Source organism: Hemitrygon akajei, chromosome 4, assembly GCF_048418815.1.
Source record: "Hemitrygon akajei chromosome 4, sHemAka1.3, whole genome shotgun sequence".
Lineage (NCBI taxonomy): Eukaryota > Metazoa > Chordata > Chondrichthyes > Myliobatiformes > Dasyatidae > Hemitrygon > Hemitrygon akajei.
The window spans coordinates 150,374,138-150,395,649 of NC_133127.1; the positions used below are offsets into that span (position 1 = coordinate 150,374,138).

General features: G+C 38.7%; 1 protein-coding gene across 1 annotated transcript in view; it reads left to right on the top strand.

The window, feature by feature from the left end:
* dync2h1 (dynein cytoplasmic 2 heavy chain 1) overlaps positions 1 to 21,512 on the top strand; it is a 440,753-nt gene that overhangs the window by 357,081 nt on the left and 62,160 nt on the right. Inside the window, exons 85-87 of the mRNA XM_073043598.1 lie at positions 6,748 to 6,864; positions 9,234 to 9,443; positions 20,297 to 20,386. Of these exons, the coding sequence (XP_072899699.1) occupies positions 6,748 to 6,864; positions 9,234 to 9,443; positions 20,297 to 20,386 (417 nt within the window). The remainder of the gene's footprint in view (positions 1 to 6,747; positions 6,865 to 9,233; positions 9,444 to 20,296; positions 20,387 to 21,512) is intronic.

Here is a 21,512-nt window from a genome sequence, read left to right on the forward strand (position 1 = left end):
CATATAAGGTAATAAAAGTGAGTGAGAGCTTGGATGATTGAGAAGCTTTTAAAATCCAACTAAAGGCAAGTAAAAAGCTATAAGAAGGGAAAAATGAAATATGAGGGCAAGCCAGCCAATCACATAAAGCAGGATAATAAAAGTTTTCTTCACTTGTATAAAGAGTAAAATGGAGGTGAGAGTTGATATTTGATCACTGGAAAATGATGTTGGTGAGGTAGTAATGGGGGACAAAGGAATGGCAGATGAACTTAATGGGTACTTAGCATCAGTTTTCATTGTGGAAGACACTAGCTGTGTGCCAGAGGTCCATGAGTGTCAGGGAGCAGGAGTGAGTGCCATTGCTATTACAAATAAAAAAGTGCTAGGCAAATTGAAAGGTCTTGAGGTGGATATGTCACCTGGGCTAGATGGACTACATCCCAGAGTCCTGAAAGAGTTTGCTGAAGAGGGGTGGAGATAGGTGGAGGGGTGGGTGGTGCTGAGGAAGCAATGAGATTGTAGCAGGACTTAGACAAATTGGAAGAATAGGCAAAAACAATGCAAATGGAATACGGTGTTGGGAAACGTATGATAATGCATTTTGGTAAAAGGAACAATAGTGCAGACTATTATCTAAATGGAGAAAAGGTTTAAACATGAAAGGTGCAGAGGGACTTAGAAGTCATCATGCAAGACTCCCAGAAGGTTAATTTACAGGTTGAGTCTGTGCTAATGAAGGCAAATGCAATGTGGCATTTACTTCAAGGGGAATAGAACATAATAGCAAGGAGTTAATGCTGAGTCTTTATAAGACACTAGTCAGGCTACACTTGGAGTATTGCCAACAGTTTTGGGCCTCATATCTCAGAAGGGATGTGTTGTCATTGGAGAGAGTCCAGAGGAGGTTCACAATGGTGATTCCAGGAATGAAGAGGCTATCATATGAGGAGTGTTTGGCAGCTTTGGGCCTGTACTCCCAGGAATTTAGAAGAGTGCAGGGGGGGATCTCATTGAAACCTACCAAATGTTGAAAAGTCTAGATGGGGTGAATGTGGACAAGGTGTTTCCTATGGTGGGAGTATCTGGAACTAGAGGCCTCAAAATTGAGGGGTAACCTTTTAGAATAGAAGTAAAGAGATTTTTTTTTAAGTAAGAGAGTTGTGAATCTGTGGAATGCTCTGCCACAGATTCTGGTGAGGGCCAAGTCCGTGAGAATATTTAAAAAGGAAGTTGATAGTTTCCTGATCAGTCAGGGTATCAAAGGATATGGCGAGAAGGCAGGTGTATGGGGTTGAGTGGAATCCAGGATCAGCCATAAAGGAATGGCAGAGCAGACTCAGTGGGTTGGATGACCTAATTCTGCTCCTATGTCTTATGGCTTATGGTAACTCTCCCAAAACTCTGTAAGGTTGATTAGACATAACCTACTATCACGGACAGAGCTATGTTGACTGTTCCTAATCAGTCCCAGTCTATCCAAGTATTTACATAGCCTGTCCCTTAGGATACCTATGAATAATTTATCTACTACTGATGTCAAACACACCGGCCTATAATTTCTTGGGTTATTCTTAGAACCTTTCTTAGCTATCCTCCAGTTCTCTGGCACCCCACCTATTGCTAAGGCCCCTGAAATTTCTGTACTAGCCTCTTGCAAGGTCCAAGGGAACACCTCGCCAGGCCTTGGGGTTTTATTCACTCTAGTTTGCTTCAAGACAGCAGACACCATGTCCTCTGTAACCTGTACAGTCCATGACCTCACTGCTGTTTTGTCTCACTTCTACAGACTCTGCATTTGTCCCTTGAGTAAATACAGATGCAAAACAATCTGTTTTGAGTTCTTCCCCTTCTCTTTCAGATCCATGCACTCTGATCTTCTCAAGGATCAATTTTGTTCCTTGCTCTTAATATAGCTGTAAAAGCCCTTGAAAATTTCCTTCACCCAGTCAGCAAGAGCAACCTCATATCTTCTTTTAGCCATCCTGATTTACAAGCTCAGTACTCTCAAAATTTTATTTTAGAAGGCCTCCCACTTACCATGCATTCGTTTGCCAGGAAGCAACCTATATTGGCCTTTCGCCAATTTAGAATCTTAACCTGAGGGCCAAGTTCTTCCCCATAACTATCTTGAAACTAATGGCATTGTAATCACTAGATGCAAAGTGTTCCCCTACACAAACTTCAGTCACCTGTCCTTTTTCATTCCCTAGTAGGAGATTGAGTATTACGCTCTCTATAGTTGGAACCTCTATGTATTGATTAAGGAAACTTTCCTGAACACATTTGACCAACTCTATTCCATCCAGCCCTTTTACAGTATGGGATACCTAGTTAATATGTGGAAAGTTAACATTACCTACTATCACAACCTTATGTTTCTTGCAACTGTCTGCAACATCTCTACAAATTTGCTCCTCCAAATCCACTATTGGGTGGTCTATAATATAACCCCATTACTATCCTCATCCCTTTTCTTATTCCTCAGTTCCACCCATATAGCCTCAGTTTACTCTTTAGCACTTTACACTTCTAATTCTTGAGCAGTCCTATGAATCAACCCCACTTCGGCAATTTACTCCCTAGACAATGCATGCTTCCACTCTTTGTGCTTCTGCATGTTATGGTTGCATTGGTTGGCACTGAAGCATTAGAGAGACTGACCTTTCCTTTTTGACAAGGGTAAGCTTTTAGTGTGAAGGGAGGGCTGAAAGAAGTTGCTGATTGAAGAATTTTTTAAGTACATGGAGTGAATAATGAAGTTTGTTACAATCCTCTAAGATTGCCATTTGCCATGACCATTCCTGCCTCTGATGATTGGCAACTTTTCTTACATAGAGCAGAGGATGTGTGGGAACCCTCGGCCTTCTTCAGTTACTGCTTGTCACTGGTGTCTGCAGGCCTTTTGTTGCAAGAGGGAATGTGTGTTTATAATATTTTAGTGAGTGTTTAGCAGTTTGGATCCAATTGTGTTTCCAGGTCAAACTGTTTCAGTCTAGCTGAGAAGTCATACACTTCATCAGGAAGATAGTATTTACAGTGGTTCAATGTGTTCCAAGTACTGCACAGCCTTGTCAGGTAAGAGTGGTTCAGGTCTTGGAAATGAAATTTAACCACATTGGCTATAACAGGCCAAATAACCATCTCTTCTCTTTAATTGCATTGTTATTTCTTACTTAATGCTTTCCTTTCTACAATAAAAACAATTTGTTTATGTGTAATGTTTTTAACAAAATTAAGCATCCTGAAATCCTTAACAAACTTAGACAGTAAGATCTAATGCAGCAAGAAATTAGGTCAAAAAGTTAGGTTTTCGGGTGCATCTTGGAGGGAGGCACAAGAAGGGAATTGCAGAGCTTAGGATTGCTGCACCTTGGGCAAAGCTGCAAGGAAGGTGAAAGAAATCAAATGTGCATCAAGTTGGAATTAGTGAAAAGGTTGGAAGTTCGTAGGGTTGGACAAAGATATAAACGTAGAATATGAAAAATGATGGAACATTTGTTTGTTTAGTGATACAGAGTGGAAAAGGCACATCTAGCCCTTTGAGCTATGCCACCCCAGTAACCCCCGACAAACCCAATTAACCCTAACCTAATCAAGGGACAATTTACAAAGGCCAATTAACCTACCCGGTACATCTTTGGACTGTGGGAGGAAAATAGAGGACCTGAAGAAAACTCATGCCTTCCACAGGGAGGATGTTCAGAGACTCCTTATGGAACAGCACCAGAATTGAACCTCAAACTTCGGAACGCCTCGGGCTGTAATAGCATCACACTAACTGCCATGCTACTGTATGGGTATTTTAAAATCAAGATTTTGCAGGACTGGGAACATTTGCCAGTTAGCAACCAGCAGAGTGATGGAGTGCCAAGATCATTTGTTATCTTTCATTCATGGTTGGGCTGGATCTACAGACTAATCTTCTGTTGCAGTGAGTGGTTTCAAGAACTTGGTGTTTAATTTGATCTGCTTTCCACATACTAAAAGTGCACGAGATAGTCCAACAATGACTGGCGTAAAGCTGAAGGGTCAGTGTATCTGTTGAACACCTCTGGACTCAATGATGAATCCTGTTGAGAATGGTCAGGCCTGTTATGTCCGTGTCTGACCTCCGGTGCATTCTGTGATTGGATACCTGTACGTGGTGATGTGTGAGTTTATTTATTTAGAGATACAGGTAGTCCCCAGTCACGAACAACTCGTACTTACGAATGGAGGGAGGAGCACGCCGTCCACCATTTTAAGTCGGATCATGATGCTGGCCACCATTTTAAGTTATATCATGACACTGTCCGCCATTTTAAGTCATTGCCATTAACACTGTGTTGAGTGTGTAATTTTGTATTTGGCTTAAATATTTCTGAGCAAGATTCACCCTGATCCCCCTTTTCCAGTCAGCACCGCCCCCACTTGTTCCATTTAACCTGTCTTAGTGCAGGTGGACTTTAGGACCCGGAGTGACCCGCCGCCCACGGCTATTGCTGTATTTTTTTTATTAAGTGTGATCGTGAACAATAGCCAAATCAGAAATGCTGATCAAGTCAACTAGTTCCTAAAGAGAACTCTGATAGGCCAATCAGACCGTTCACTGCTGCTCAGCGATAGACATAAAATCCACAGTTTTCTGTTCCATTGATGGAAAACGATCGCGATTGAAAATAAAGTGGAAATAACAAAGCAATTGGAAAGAGGTGAAACGCCATTGGTCATTGGAAAAGCGTTAGGCTACAGTTGGTCAATGATCGGAACATCTTTAAAGGATGCAGGTAAAGGATAAAGTGAGAATAATAGACCATGTGAAAGGCCCTGCCCTGATGAAAGTAGTAATGCAGTAGTTTAATTATTGAAATACATACATTTCTTAAGTGTTTTATATGCATAGAAAGGTAAAATATATAATATATACTAAGACAAATGTTTGACTAACTGCCGTTAAATAATACCGGATGTCCCTGTTCCGACTTCCGTACAAATCCAACTTAAAGACGGACTCAGGAACAGAACTCGTTCGATAACCCGGGGACTGCCTGTACAGCATGGCAACAAGCTCTTCCAGCCAACAGGCCCGTGCTACCAATTATATCGATGTGGCTAATTAACCTGATAATCCATATGTCTTTGGAATGTGGGAGGAAACCAGAGCGCTTGGAGGAAATCCCCATGGTCATTGGGAGAATGTACAAGTTCCTCACAGACAGCAGCAGAATTGGACCCAGGTCACTGGTGCTGTAACTGCCACACTACCATGCTGCCCTATATTAATCTGATTGATTGTGCCTAAATCAAAATCACAAAGTAATAAACTATCAGAAATACAATGCATTATAAATTGTTGTATTTTGTATTAACATTGTTACCATGGGGAAGTCACTTAGTATAGCTTATTAATTAATACTGTTGCCGTTATTTGAGATAAGTACAGGCAGTCCCCGGGTTATGTATGAGTTCCGTTCCTGAGTCCGTCTTTAAGTTGGATTTGTACGGAAGTCGGAACAAGTGAATCTGGTATTATTTAACGTCAGTCAAATGTTTATCTTAGTATATAGTATATATTTTACCTTTCTATGCATACAAAACACTTAAGAAATGTTTGAATTCCAATAATTAAACCACTGTGTTCATTAGTAATAATTGTAGCTTTCATCGGGACAGGGCCTTTCACATGCTCCATTATTCTCACTTTATCCATTATCCTTTAAAATTGTTCCGATCATTGACTGACTGTAGCCTAACGCTTTTCCAATGACCGACGGCGTTTCACCTCTTTCCAAATGCTTTATTATTTCCACTTTATTTTCAATCGTGATTGCTTCCTGGAACAGAAACACTGCGGGCGGCCGGTCCCGAGCTCCGCCGGCTCCCGAGGTTTGCTGGGTCCTAAGGACCACCGCACTGAATTCCCCGGGTCCTAAACTCCACCGCACTGAGACAGGCTAAATGGGACAAGTGGGGGCTGTGCTGGGTTTGGGTATTTAATCATCCACAATATTCCGCGTGGGAATTTAAACTGGAGGTGGCAGTGTTTTTTTTACGAGGTTGAGTTGCGAGCTTGACATCAACCCGGCACGGGAGCGGTCTGTCACTTGATTGAACTCGGGAACCTCCGTTCTCGAGCCCAGCGCTGATCTCACTGCGCCACCAGCTGACCGGAATGAGGGGTGGGGGTGGGGGGGGGGCGGGATCAAGGTGAATCTTAATAAGAAAAATTTAAGCCAAATACAAAGTTACACACTCAACACAATGTCAATGGCAACGACTTAAAATGGCGGACAGCATCACGATCTGACTTAAAATGGCAGATAGCGTTCTCCTTCCTTGGTTCATAAGTACAATTTGTCCGTAAGTCGGACGTTCGTAACTCGGGGACTACCTGTAGTTAAATTAAGCCTGGTGAGTACCTGCAGGGTAATTTGGGCTCTGTTATTTACGGAATAATTTGTGATGTTGAGTAGTTGCTCCCTGTTTCAAATATTTAGATTATTATCTTCTTCAGATGCAGATTGTGATAATGGGGTTAATACTTCCACAAATTCATGGAAGATTTAGTGGCATGCCCAAGATTTAATGTTTTTTGGTCCTTGCAGAAACTGAGATTATTCTAGTAGAATTGAATCAGGATTGGAATAGAAATCTCACTTACTGATAATTGTAAATGGATTTAAATCCATTATGTTAACTGTTCTGAGAGTTCTGTTTTCACTGTAATGTGAACACGTATATGTATGAATGCTTGGTTATTCCTAGTCACGATTTTCTCCTTTCCAGGTCATTTCCCAGCTGAGGATTCTAAGCAGGTCAATGGCAGCAGGGTGCAAATTTGACAGAGAAATTTGGTCCACTGAGTTGTCTCCCATTCTTAACCTCTGGAAAAAACTTAACCAGGTAAGATGCTATCCATGTAAAATATCACTTGTATATCTGTTTAGTGTATGTATGTGTAATGAAAAATATCTAGTTAATTAGCCTAAATTTTCTCTGGGGTTTTTCATCAACAATCAGCAGACCCCAGAAGCATTATGTAAATTGCTACAAGAAGAAGGTTTCAAACGATTCAAAAGATGCACTGAGAACTCTATGTGAAGTTCAGTGAAGTATTTGATGAGGTTCCATATGAGTGACTAGTCCAAAAGTTTAGAGTCCTTGGGACATGGAATCCAGAGCTGATACGGTGACAAGCAGAGGACAATGGTGAAGGGTTGTCTTTGTGATTGGAAGCGTGTGATCAATAGTTACATCTCACAGGAATCAGTGATGAGAACTTAGTTTTTCATTTGTTATAATGCTATGGATATGAATGTTGGAGGAGTGGTTAATAAGTTTGCAGATGATATGTAAATTGGTAATATTGATGAAGATATTGATTAGTTGGTAAAATAGGCAGATCAATAAAAAAAGTAGCAATTAACCCTGGTAAGTGTGAGATAATATACTTTGGGAAGGCTAATAAGGGTAGAACATACACAATGAGTGGTGGGGCCTTAAGACAGACTGAAGAACAGTGGGACCTTAGTGTAGAAATCTATTGATCCCTAAGGTTGGTAGTACTGGTAGAGAAGCTGATAAAGAAACAGTACAGAGTATTAGTTTTCAATAATCAGGCCTAGACTATAAGACCAGGAACATTATGTTACAGATTTTATAAAATTTGGATAGGCCACAGCTGGAGTATATGTGCAGTTCTGATTACCACCCTGTTGGATAAAAAATGCACCGAAGAGGATGCAAAGGAGATACACCAGGAAACTGGTTGAAGATCCCATGGAAGCCAAGGCAATTTGACAAATTGGGTGCGAAGTCAATAGGGGGCAGAGGGTGATGGTGGCTATGAAGACAGGTTAGCAAGAGATCAGGGGAAACTGAGGGGTGAGAGTGCACATATGATTGATGTATAAATCCGGTGGATAGCAGGAAACAATTCTCTAACTAGAGGTGCCAAAAACAGAAGGCAAAAGGATATAGGTTTGGAGTAAGAGGGGAAGAGATTTTGGAGATTCTGAGGATATGTTTTCACCCGTAGAATGGCTGGAATTAGGGACAATCTACCTAAGTCAGAGGGGGAAGTAGGTATTTTCACAGTGCTTAATAAGTATTTAGGGAAGTACTTGAATTGTCAAGGCATAGAAAGCTATGGACCAAGTCTTGTAAATGGGACTAGTGTGGATGGGTAATAGATGAGGAGCATGGTCATGGTGGACTGTAGGGCCTGTTTCCATGCTGTGTGGGTCTATGACTCTATTAATCTTAGCTGTAGTACCAAGTATTGCTTATTATAGAGATTCCAATATCTAGTTGGTGTTCACTGGCAACCAAGATGGATTATATTTTGAATTATTACCTTCCTCTCCTTCTTAATAACACAATTAGCATGACAATGAATTGGCAGAATTGCAGCTGGTTCAGGAGCAGAAAGTATTCATAAAACTTAGTAGGTCAGAATTGTTCTGATGAAAATTCCTTGTCTTGAAGCATTAACGCATTTTTCACTCCATGGATGCTGTCTAACTTGGAGTATTTCCTGAATTTTCTTATTTTTAATTTCATATTTCAAGCATCTGTAGTTTGCTTTTCAAAAAACAATTGATATTCTCGGTGTGAAGAAAAAGTCATTTAAAGTAAAGGAGTACCTTGCTTTCAATGTTGTTACTAATAATTTATTTGAAAGCCTTAATCTCTTTAAAAGTTTAGAAAACGGCTTATTTTTTTCATCCCTGAAAAGAGACAGTGTAGGTTAAATTTGAAATTTGCATTCTGTCTTTGGAATTTGTGTATAATTTCTCAACATGCCTCTGGCAGTTATAGCAATTTTTTTGTTCTTTAGTAAATGCTTTTATAGAAGCTCAATCATGTAATGTGTATAAAAATTATGTTACAGGATAAAGCTTCTAGGCTTATTCTATCTTATAAAGACACAGCATTGACTGCCAGTGCAAAGAATAAAAATTACACACTGAAACATTAGTGGGATAGTGAAGTAAAAATTTAATGTGCTTTCTCTAATTCTGAGGAGACAATTTTTATTATCTTGCTTGTTTGGAAGCATATGGTGGAATGCTGGTTTATGTAGTATTCCTAAAATATTCCTCCTTTAACTTCATGAGAATAAATTGAACCTATTCTTGTTTAAAACCTAAATAGTGTATTGAAAATGAAAAATCAGTGTAAATCTTTTATAGAATAGCAAGAGGAAGATTATCAATATTTTTTTTTTTTTTAATTAATTTCATTTCTAACATCTACCATTTTCTTCTTAGGGTTCTCAGTTAATTCACCAAAAAATATCTCCTCCAAATGAGAAGCAGGGTTCTCCTATCCAGTCATTCATAGCTTTGGAACAATACAATGCCATACAGTTGGTGCAAAGTGTTCATCAGTCTCTGGCAGCGTTGAGCAAAGTTATAAGAGGAACATCTTTATTAACATCCTCAGTGCAGAAGCTGGCAAATGCCCTGATGAATCAAGAGGTACCTTCTGAAAATTGTTTTTATTTTGTTATATATTTTGTATATGCTATGCCTCAGACATTTGTAGGTGGCCTATTTAAATCTAAAGTTTTTGGACCCAAATAAACAATACTGCATAAGGCAGCATAGTTGTGCAGCTTGTAGAACTACAGCCTTGCAACTCCAGTTCTATCATAACCTTTGGTGCTGTCTTTATGGAATTTCCATTTTCCCCTTGTGACCCTGTGAGTATTCTCCACATAACAAAAATAGCAGACCCTGACACAGTTTGGCACCAGCAGCATCGCAGGAGTTGCCAGTCAGCATTAAACTCATTGTAGGACTGTCTCAGGGACTCCAGTTCCAGATTTTTCCTCAGGGTTTACTCCTGAAGCCTTTGTCATGAGTGGGTATAGCCGCAGAGCAGCAGGTGTTTGAGATCAGAGATTTGCATCTCCCAGATGAGCTGCCAACCACAGCTGACGAGTCTCATTTGCCCAAACCGACTGGTTTTAAGACACCAGTAACCCAACTTTTCCTCTTCTACTCTCAGTAGCTAATTTACAAGTGAAGAACAGGAGCTAGATCTGATTGTCAGAGGATATTTGAGACACACGGCACTGGGAGCATTTAATAAGTAATGGAAGCTTGTCCCCACTGCCACTCCCCAGCTATAACAACCTTAAAGAAATGGATATAACTGGGTGCTTCATGGTCAGTGCTGATTTGGTGGGATGAAGAGCCTGTTTCTGTGCGAAATGACTGCGACTTCAATATGGATGCCGTCTGCATGTCATGCTGTGCATATTAAAGCCTGCAACATCATTGCCTGTTGCTTTCCACTTTGATACAGAGATGAATTTTCTTTTCCATAATTGAAAAGCCTGCTTCCTAATTTCCATAGTTTGACATGGACCAGCATATTGGATGAAAATGCTACTAACTCCAGTTTTAGATTAGAATCACACTTGGGGTCATTGTAACCATCATGGTTAGAAAGGGTCATGAATACTTTGCTCCTCAAGATAGATGCTACCCAAATACTCCAGCAAGATCAGTCCTCACTTCCTCTTTCCTTGCATGGTTGCTTGTCAGGTCCTCTCTCGCACAGTAGGGCCTCCCTGCCGTGCAAGAGCTGAGGTGAAATGGCTATTGAAGCAGATATCTACCTGAGCTTCAGATAATGTTCTTGGCAGTTGCCACCATCAGTTAATTCTGCTTTGAATTTGTCAAGGAAGAAGATCACATCACAAATAACTTCTAGGCAACAGCAAGCATCTGTTCCCATGAATAATAGTTTTACTACAATGGGCACATGTGCCTCGACCAAAATGATATTAAAAAGGAGATGTTCTTGTTTTGATTATGTTGCTCATGCAGACCTTTTTAATCTCAGATTTAATTGTGAATATTTCCTGGGAAGTTTGCCATAGAATACTGTGTGAAGGTCTTGTGCATCTTTTAATTCTGCAGTGTGAGATTACATTGATGTCTAGCATACCCAATGTAAAGAGACGAGACCACTGGGGCACTTTCCTTGCTTCTGTCAAGTCATTGAATTTCTAGTGATGCTGACTTGCAACCTTGAGGTGCCAGAAGCAATTTTTTTGGATATTTCCTTCAGTCTAATCTAAACCTACTGCAAAACTCATCAGCCAACTTTGGTATTTTGGAACCTGCATTCTAATTTACAATCTTGTAGCATTTTAAATTTACTTAAACAGGTTGTTGCCCTAAGATCAACAGAACTTCTACTTCAGCATCACCAGGTGTGACACCAGGTATACACATTTAACAGCTCGCCATCCAGAACTTCCATACTCTGATACTGTAATTTCCAACATCGTAGTGGTTGCTTGACAGCAAATTATTTACTCCATGTTCTCTCTTGTCCGTGTTAGATGTTCTGAAGTTGTTCAGGAAATTATAATCTACTGTTACCTGGGTAAATTAGAAAATTAGATTGTTCAATATAAAAATCAGATTTAATGCTATAGTTGGAAAAACAATAAAAATAAGAGACCATAACCCACAGGAACCATGTTTTATTAGAAATGAGTCACTATTTCTAAGGGCAAAGGGCTTAATTAAACAGGTGAGACTCAGGGGTCACAACAGAGGAAGAATGCAGCTGAATGCCTTTCTTGCATCTTGCAGTGTAAGTGTAATTTAATCTCAAGTAAATTTTATCCAATATGTTTTAACATATTAATGATGAAAAGATGTTACTGTACAGTCAGTACATATGTTTTATTCTGATTATTCTGACCACAATAATTTCTAATCAAATTATGATGAATTAGAAATCCATTCATGTTTCTGCATTTTCAATGTCATACCTCCAGAGCTTGAATGATGCGGTGAGAAGTTTTAAACTAGAGTGACAGAATAGATTTATCCATAGTTTTAATTTCCTTGTAGACATATTCAGTCGTCATTGTCTCTGCTGACTTTCTCTCCGCTGACTTTCTCTCCCCTTCCAGCGTCATCTTCCAATACCTGGCTGACATCCTTCATGTATTGAACAAATAATTCCTCTTCATGCAGATTACAGGCAACACTTTGAAATTTAGATTCTGATCTTGTTGGTCGTTTCATATGAATAGATTCCTGTCTATTCGGGTTTCACACTCTTCTCTGTCACCAGTGTATTGATAACTATATCCATGCCTTTTCCTTAACCAAACTGAGCTGTTACAACTTGGTATTGTGTTTCAAGATTCAAGATTGTAAATTGTCACCTTACCCTTAGAGGAGTTTTACATTACAAAACTATGCTCTCACTAGTGCGTCTCATTTCGTTTACTGTGACAGTGTCCAACTCTTTTCATGTTACACCTCATCCTGCTGCTCTTTAATATCATTGTTCCTTCTCAGTTTTGCTGTTTCAATTAATTCCTGGTTGGCCTTACTATATACAATGGATTCCAGTTAATTGGGAAAATAGCCAGGCTTCCCTTCATTTATTTGGGACATTATACCACTTAACTGGGACAGGAGACTGTTGCCAAACTCTCCAACTACATTGGTTGCGTGCACTTGTATGGCCTTTAGACACCTCACCTTACTTAGAGCGAACAGTTTTTAGATAGCATCAGTTGCATGTGTTTGTGTTTAAAAAGTAGTGAGTTTTGTCACTAAATAGTTGCTGAGCAATGAGCAGTCAGACAATTCAGAATTGTCTTGCTTACTGGGGTTTCAACCATTCAGGCTTGAAGATGCCAGAAAGATTTCACTACTTCATTAAGTTAGGAACTATGAAAAATTTGAAACTATCAGCAATCATCTAGAATGCTACAACGAAAGTGAAGATTTGGAGGCTGCAACCAGCAAAACATTGTACAAAGGCAGTCCATTATCTGCACTAGGTGTCTGCATTGATTTCTGTTTGTTTACAGTCAAGCAAAAGAAGTCAGCAATGTACACTGAATGAATTTCTCCATTGATAACTATTGGGACCTAATACACAGTTTTATGATGCTGTATTAGTAATATTCTGATTAGTTTTTTCATTTAAATACATAATGTGTTACTGATTAAGCAGTAGTTAAAATTTCTTATCTCTTTTTAACTATTTCCATGAAACTTCGGCTAATTGGGGCAGCCGCTTAATTGGGCTAAAATGCGTTGGTCCTAATGTGTCCAAATTAACCAGAATCATCTGTATTCCATTAACCTGAAGTCAAATAGACACACAATATGCCTATCCAAACTCTTTACACGGCTTATTTATTCATCATGCTTTTTGTAGTGGCTTAAATTGGCTCTCATTAAGCAATACCAATTCTCAGAATTATTTATGATTTTATCTCTGTCTTTTTAATCTCCTCCAATCCTGAAGATTTCAATATGTTTGTTCTTATCCAGTTCTAGCTTCTTTATCAATCCCAGTTTAATTGTTCTTTATTTGGTGGTGATACCTTCAACTGTCAAAACTCTAAGCTAAGTGTTTATTTCCTAAATCTAATCACTTATTTTCTTTCTCTTATGATGCTTCTGACACCCAGCCTCTTTGACTAAGCTGCTTTTATATCCCCTAAAGTGGCATGGGAATAGTTCTGCAGTTAATGCAAGTTGCTGTTATTTGGAAACAAAATACTACAGAAGGTAGAAATCTATGCAAAACATTCTTACCAGGTACAATTCTTCCAGTGTACCATTTTCACCAATTATTGTGCCCCTTATGTACATTGTTTGGGTGACTGATTTGCATAGTCCCCTTATCAGTTGATCGCATTGAACACAGAATGTTACAGCACAGAAACAAGCTATTCCATCCACGATGCCAATGCTAACTATGATGCCAAACTGCATGTGTGCCCTGCCTGTTTCTGCGTCTGTCCAAATGCCTCTCCCTTGTTGTCCTCTCCCTTGTTGTACTCTAGGTATTAATGTACTGTATATATTTGAAACCCTTTTTCTGTGGGTGTCTCTGGAAAGCCGGCTTGTTAGCCCCTTACTAACAGCCACTGGATCCCGTGGCGATAAACCCACCTTCTCTAGCTCCGTCTGTCTAGAGTGTATACAACGTTGGTCCCGCCAACTCCATGTGGTTGGGATGTCTTGCCCACCCAAACCCTGGTTTGTGTCAATACTGTGTGATTTACCACCCCAGGCAAGAAATAACAGATTGTACACTGCATACAATTATAAAGAAGTATATTTAATAATGCTAATTTAAGCAAACAAAGTTATTAAATGAAAAAAAAAACAAAAAAGAAGCCCATTACTCTTAAACAGTCAAAGGTGCATTTAAGTTGGAGCTCATCTTGAACTTGACTGTCACTCACACGCTGGACTCTCAGTCTGTATGAAAGCACACACCACCTTCTGACTGTTGCTCGAAATCCATTTCGAACAAATGGGTCTCCGACGGGAGTATTGCTCCTTCCTCCTTAAAGCCATTCATCTGCACAAAACACCTTATGTAAAAGGGACAGCATCCTCAGCCATCTTTTCTCTGTCTCCTCCCAGCTCCTGCCAAGAAGACCTCTCCCCCCAATTCTACCATCCTGATTGGCTGACGCCACATTCCTATGTTGAATAACTAGCATCTTATCTCAAATCAAACCCAAACAAGCTGAAAGCAGAACAGACTGCTCTTACAGAACTGCTAAAATGAAATACCTACAGCATGGCAGTAAAAATCTTAACCAGGGCATTGCATATAAAATGCCAGGGGATTTTCTTTAATATAACCCACCAAGTACTTTTAATAGACACTATTAATCCTCCTGATTCCCTGTTTAACTTCCCTCCTGCTTTCCACATATTTCTCAAAGGCCCTGTAAGTTTTCATCATCATAATCCTTATATATGCTTTCTTTTTCATTTTGTCTTCATTGACAACATCTCTTACATTAAGGTCCCTGAACCTTGCTATCCTTAACTTTCTTCCTCACACAAGTATTTTAGTCCTGAATTCTGACCAGCTGGCCTTCAGATGGCTCCCATATCATTAGTAGAGTGAAAGCAGATGCTTTCTACATGCTAGTAACTTGCTCATCATTGCTGAGGTTGAGATTTTCCAAGGACGTTTGGTGCCAGATCTTATTACAGAATATATATATAAACATGTATAAAAGAGCTGTATTTCAGAGATGAGATGACATGATCTTGTTGACATTTACCTAAGTGTGGCATTAATAAACTTTAGAACATGGTACTTTGTTCAGCTGTGAATATGGATACATAGTGATTGAGAATATAGACGAGAATGTAAGAGTTCCTAAAGAACAGGGGTACAGGACACAGGCAGCCAGTCAGGCTGTGCTTTTGAGGAGAGAAGGCTGTGCGAATATCATACCTGAAGTGCCTGGTCCATTCTGATACAGAGAGGGAGGAAGTGAAGGGGTAGAAGAGTGGAGGAAAAGACTTCTTTTCAGCACATCAAAAGGACTGTTGCTTTCCTTAATGCCTGCTTGCTCTGTCTCTACCATCACTCATCTTTTTATGTGCTTTCTCATGCAGTTGCAACAGATGCAAATCCTGTCCTTTCACTTTCCTTCTCCACCATTTGGCAACTCAAGTATTTCTTCTATATGCACCATTCATCCATCAGAATTTCTTCATTTCAGTATGTTCCATTCGGTATTCATGGTGTGGCCTCCAATGCATTGAGGAAACCAAAATACTGATTTGATTACTTCTTCTCAAAACACCTGTATTCAGTCCGCAGAGGTAATCCTGAACTTCCTCTTGCCTGACGTTTTAATTCTTCATCCCACCGCCACTCAGATCAATCATTCTTTAACCTTTTGCACTAAAAAAAAACACCAAAGGCAAGCTAAAGGAACAACAACTTATCTTTCATCTGGGCACACTTCAGCCTTCCGGATTTGATACTGAATTCTACAAATTATGCTAACTCATTTTCTTTATTTCATAATGGGTCAAGGGTCATAATAAGGTCTAAGATAATTGTTCAATTATCGTTATATTCACACAGCTTGACCTGCTATGCACGTTTTGCAACTTTGCATTCCTTTGCCAGTGTGCTTACTTGCTGTGCTGTCGAACAACATTGATCTAAAAAGCAATGTCCTCTGCTTTGAAACAGTCCCTAAACAATAATATCAGCATTCCTCAAACACAAGCAAATAAATGTGACTTCTTTTCACTCTCATATAGCAAACAATCGTAACCTCCTAGCTATGATCAATAACCATGACTTATAACTGATAAAGACAAACACAAATCCTTGAAGTAGGATAGTTCCTCGTTTATCTCTCAGGACCTACTTCTGTGAGAAAGCCAGAAGTAAATAATTCAAAATGTCAAATATCTTCATGTATTCAGTCAAGAATAAAAACTTCTACAATGGATTCTGGTTAATTGGGGCATCGGTTAGTCGGGACAGGCAATTATTTGGAACAACTCTTTTAAAAAAAAAAAATAACAAAAGCTAATTGAGAAAATGGCTAGATTGCTTTTGTTCGTTTGGGACACTCTGCCACTTAATTGGAACAGCAGACAGTTGCTGAACTTTCTAACTAGTGCCAGTCATGTGCACTTGTGTATTTGTTAGAAACTACATCATGCTTAGAGCAAATAGGTTTTAAATAGCGTCAGTTACGCATGTGTTCAAAAAGCAGTGATTTTTGTCACTGATAGTTGGCAAGAGCCAAGCAGTAAAACAATTCATTACTGTTTTGCTCAATGCAGTTCCAAGCATTTGGGCTTGGAGATGCCAGAAACAGCTTGGGATGAAAATGAAATGATTTCACTACTTCAACAAGTAGGAATTACGAAGAATTTGAAGGTATCGACAATCATCTTGAATGTCACAATGAAAATAAAGATTTGGAGGATGCAATCATTGAAACTATTGTCTGAAGGCAGTCCACTACCTGCACTGATTTTGTTCATTTACAGTCAATCAAAGGAACGTCACAGCATTCAATGGATAAATTCCTCCATCGATTACTATGAGGAAGTAAAAGTTTTTTTTAGTACTATAGTAGTATTGGTAATATTCTAATTTGTTCTGTATTTCATTCAAATGCATAAATTGTTACTATGCCTAATGGTTAATCACAGTAGCCACTTATTTGGACCAAAATATACTGGTCCCAATGTGTCCCAATTAGCTGGAATCTACTGTATATTATTCTTAATTCCTGATCAATGCAGCCGGTGATCAATTAGATTAGTTAAGTGCCAGAAAATGTATTTTGAAGTTGTCTTATAATTGAGTCTCATTATCTGTGTGATTAATGGCTAGATTATGAAGTCAAAAACAATTTAATCTAAAATTGTTGCCATTGTACTAATTAATTTCTCAAAATGTCATTTACTTAACAAGTTTATGTTTTGGTACAAATGATAAACCAGCATTGCATCTTTTGGAAAAGTCAAAGTTGTGCAATGGCCTATTGTGAAACGTATATTAGCTATTTAGTTTTTTTCATAGCATGTACTCACTAGGAGACTGCATTTTCATTCCAACAAAACCACAAAAGTCATTGAAAATTACTTTATATTTCCATTTTCATACTGCTGAATAGTAGCTATTCACTCCATTAAATGTACACTGGTTCTCAGAGTAATCCCACTTACCAATTCATTTCTTTGTAATCTATTACCTTATACATGCACTTTGATACTCCCTGATTCTACCCACAACAGCCAACACTGGGGTAATTCTGCAGTGGCCAATTAACTTACCAACCAACACACCTTTGGTGGAACCCAAAGCAGCAAGGGTAAAGCCACATAGTTATGGTGAGAACATACACTCAATGGCCATTTTATTAGGTACACCTGTACACCTTGTCAATGTAAATATCTAATCAGCTAATCATGTGACAGCAACTTAATGCATAAAAGGCATGCAGGTTTAGTCAAGGGGTTCAGTTATTGTTCAGACCAAACATCAGAATGGGAAAAATATGATCTAAGTGACTTTAACCATGGAATGATTGTTGGTGCCAGATGGGGTGGTTTGAGTATCTCCTGGGATTTTTACACACAACAGTCTCTAGAGTTTACAGAGAATTGTGTGGAGAAACAAGAAAAATCCAGTGAGCAACAGTTCTGTGGGCAAAAAATGTCTTGTTAATGGGAGAATGCAGAGGAGAATGGCCAGAATGGTTCAAGCTGACAAGAAGGTGACAGTAGTTCCAATACCATGTGTTACAACAGTGGTGTGCAAAAGAGTTTCTCTGAATTTATAACACATTGAATCTTGAAGTGTATGAGCTACCACAGCAGAAGACCACACTGGGTTCCACAACTGTGGTCACTTCTGTACCTAATAAACTGCTGCTCAGTGTACAAACTTCACACAGCATCTGAGATTAAATTTGAACATATTTATAATTGAAGCTGTGCTTTCAGCTCCACAAGTAAGCCAAATATCATCTCCATAAAGCTATCAGGGATTCCTAGAGGGAAGGCCAGAGCAAGTGCAGGGTTCAATTCAAGCAGGCTGTAGCCAGGTGACTGTGATAAGGCCTAAAATGTCATTACATGCTATAAGCTGAAATCACGGGCGATTGCTAGCAATGCTGCATTTCTTCTGGATGAGCTCAGTGCCTTTGACATTTGTTTTGAGCAGATAAAGTTCCACCAAGGTACATCCTTAATCTTCCACTGTCTCTGTCCCATAATTCTCAGTTAGAGAAGCTGGATCTTTTTTCATGAAAGTAAATTCTCAGAAACCAGCTGGACCTGAGGAGTTCCTGGTCAGGTTCTGAAACTATGCACCAATCAACTGGTGTCTGCTTTTGCTGACATCTTCATTTCTCACTTCAACAGTCTGCTGTCCCCATCTGCTTCAAGGAAATCTCCATCATTCTAGTTCCCAAGAAATGTGAAGTGTCCTGCCTCAGTGACTATTGATCAGTAGTTCTAAACCTCTCCCATAAGTGCTTTGAGAGGCTGGTAACAGCCCACATCAAATCTACCTGCCCACACAATCTAGACAACCTGAAATTTGCATAAAGGAAAAATAGGTCTACTAGAATACTGTCTCTCTTGCACTACATTCAGTTCTGAATCACCTCAACAATAAGAATACACGTCAGGATGTTATTCATTGATTATAACTCAACCTTCAACATTATAATACCAAATAAGGTTATCTCTGAAATCTTTGACCTAGGCCTTGGAACCTACATTTATAACTTAACTTGCTCTACTTTAGATTGTGCTACAATCTTTGCATCATTCTGTTGTTCTGTGTTCATCATTGTATTGTTGTATTTATTTTTACCATGTGTACTGTTTATTCTGTTTTCTCTATGAGCAAGGAATTTCATTGCTCCTTTGTGCATATGACAATAGACTAATCTAATCTGATTTGATCTGGAGTTGCAATACCTGAAATAGCACTGTTGCCCTATGAAACGTGTAAAAGCTTCTCATATTTAGATGACGAAGATACATATTTTCATTTTTGTTAGGTGAAAAATAAGTGTTAAAACTTTCTTACTTAATTTGTCCTTCACATTCTGTAAAGAATCAGTTAAGAACAATCTTCAAAATATTTTTACCTGTCACATATCTTATACTACTGTTATACTAATATTTTGTAAAATTCCAATGTCGCCTAATGTAAAATTGTAATGAACAGAAAGATCTAATGTGGTATTGTATAACTCCTCAGATTTCTTTGTGTCTCAGATAAAGTCTTAGTTGTACTGAATAATGTTTCATATTCATATATAGTTCCAAAATTAACAAATTCCTGTATCTATTGTTAATCACCTACTGGTCTTAATGAACACTCATAGAAATTAAAGAGAATATATCAGTGTAAGGAAAGGAGGAGGGATAAATTGATAGTGAAACAGTGATCGTGGTAAGAATGAAATGCTTTTGTTTTGTTGGAGTGAAATTGATGTTTGTTGGAAGCTTGTAATCGGCTTGTAAATCATTTGCCCATTTTGTATTCTCATTAAAATCAGTGGAAAAGAAAATCAGATGTGGTGAGGGGGAGTCTAGAAGAAAAATGTTAGTGTTAGCAATGGTGTCTTTGAATGTCATGGAATGTCTATAAAATGCTTCAAATGGGAAATCTACCCATTGTAGCCTTTATGTTATCAGGGACCTACAGAAATATGATTGTTCAACTACCCTGTGAAATGGCTTAGTGAGTTGCTCATTAGCTGCACAGTACTGGAATGGCAATGAGAGCCAGCAATGCCAACATTTAATGAACAAAAAGAAACATAAAAAGGGGCTGGCAATTTATAATTGGTCCTTTTGGACTTAAGATCAATTCACTCATTATCTCAGCTCATGATTTTTTTTAGTTTATCTATAATAAGCTTTCGTGAAGCAGGCGGAGGAACAGCCGGAAATGGAATAAATATTTTAGCTTTATCATGTAGAGGTTTATATTCTAATTTTTTAAAATTTTATCTGCACAGTGTCCTTTGAGCTGGCAGACTAAGTGGCAGGGACCTGAAGATCCCATGCAATACCTCCGAGGATTGGTAGCTCGTGCTCTTGCAGTACAGGTAAATATGGATGTTTAAGGCAAACTAAAAGCTTTGAAGAATTCTTTGGAAACAGATGGGCATATATTATAAATATTGAAAGCTGATTCATGCACATCAAATGAACAGAATGTGTAGCCTCCAAGGAGCAAACACATTGCATATTTCCTTCAGTTTTGGCTTACGTTCTTTGTGATAATCATTAAAAAATCATTACTTTCAAATTAGTTCACAGGTTTAATGAAGAGTTGCCATAATTTTTCTTCCCCTCATTAGACTCTGGTTTACATTGTTACAAGGCAAATGGTTATATGTTCAAAAGTTGAATTTAGAAAGCTGCTGAAATATCAAATGTGTGTGTGTGTTAGGTGATTTTTTTCAAATCTCCAGAAGTGTGCATTTTGGATCATTTTTGAACTACAAGATACTAAAATCAAAATGACTGTTTCAGGGAGCGCTAAAGATTGAGCAGTTTATCCTGTGTGATTGTCACATTACACTAGGATAAAGTTGAATATTTTACTCTCTGGCTGTTGACTAATCTCTTAGTTCAGTTTGTTTAATATTACTTGTCTTTTTGCTTTTGTCACCCATACCATCACTCAGAATTTTCTGTTCTTCCAAATATGGCTTAATTTGAGTCCTCCCATCTGTGGTCCACCATAGCCAGTAGTAGCTTATGATGCTGAGTTCCATTATTAATCTCCTTAAACTATTCTCTTCCATAGGAACCTTTAAAGCCATTCTCATTAACCCAACTCTTCATTCTCATTCCTATGATTCAACGTCCATTTTGATTTGGCTAAATGACTTGTGAAGGGGCTTGGATGATTTTAACTGTTGAAGATGCTACACTGAAAATGCTTGTTTCAGTAGATCTACTGTATTACAGTCACTTTAAATAACAGATGAAGGATTTCTAATTGTCTCTTGAATAACACACAAAATGCTGGAGTAACTCAGCGGGTCAGGCAGCATCTATGGAGAGGAATAAAGGGTCGATGTTTTGGCCTGAGACACTTCATCAGGACTGGCTCAGCAGTTAATGTTCCTGTCTTACACCACCAAGGACCTGGTTTCAATATTGATCTCAATTACTGTGTTTGAGGAGGAAGTTCTTTCTCTATGTGTTTCTTTACATGGACTG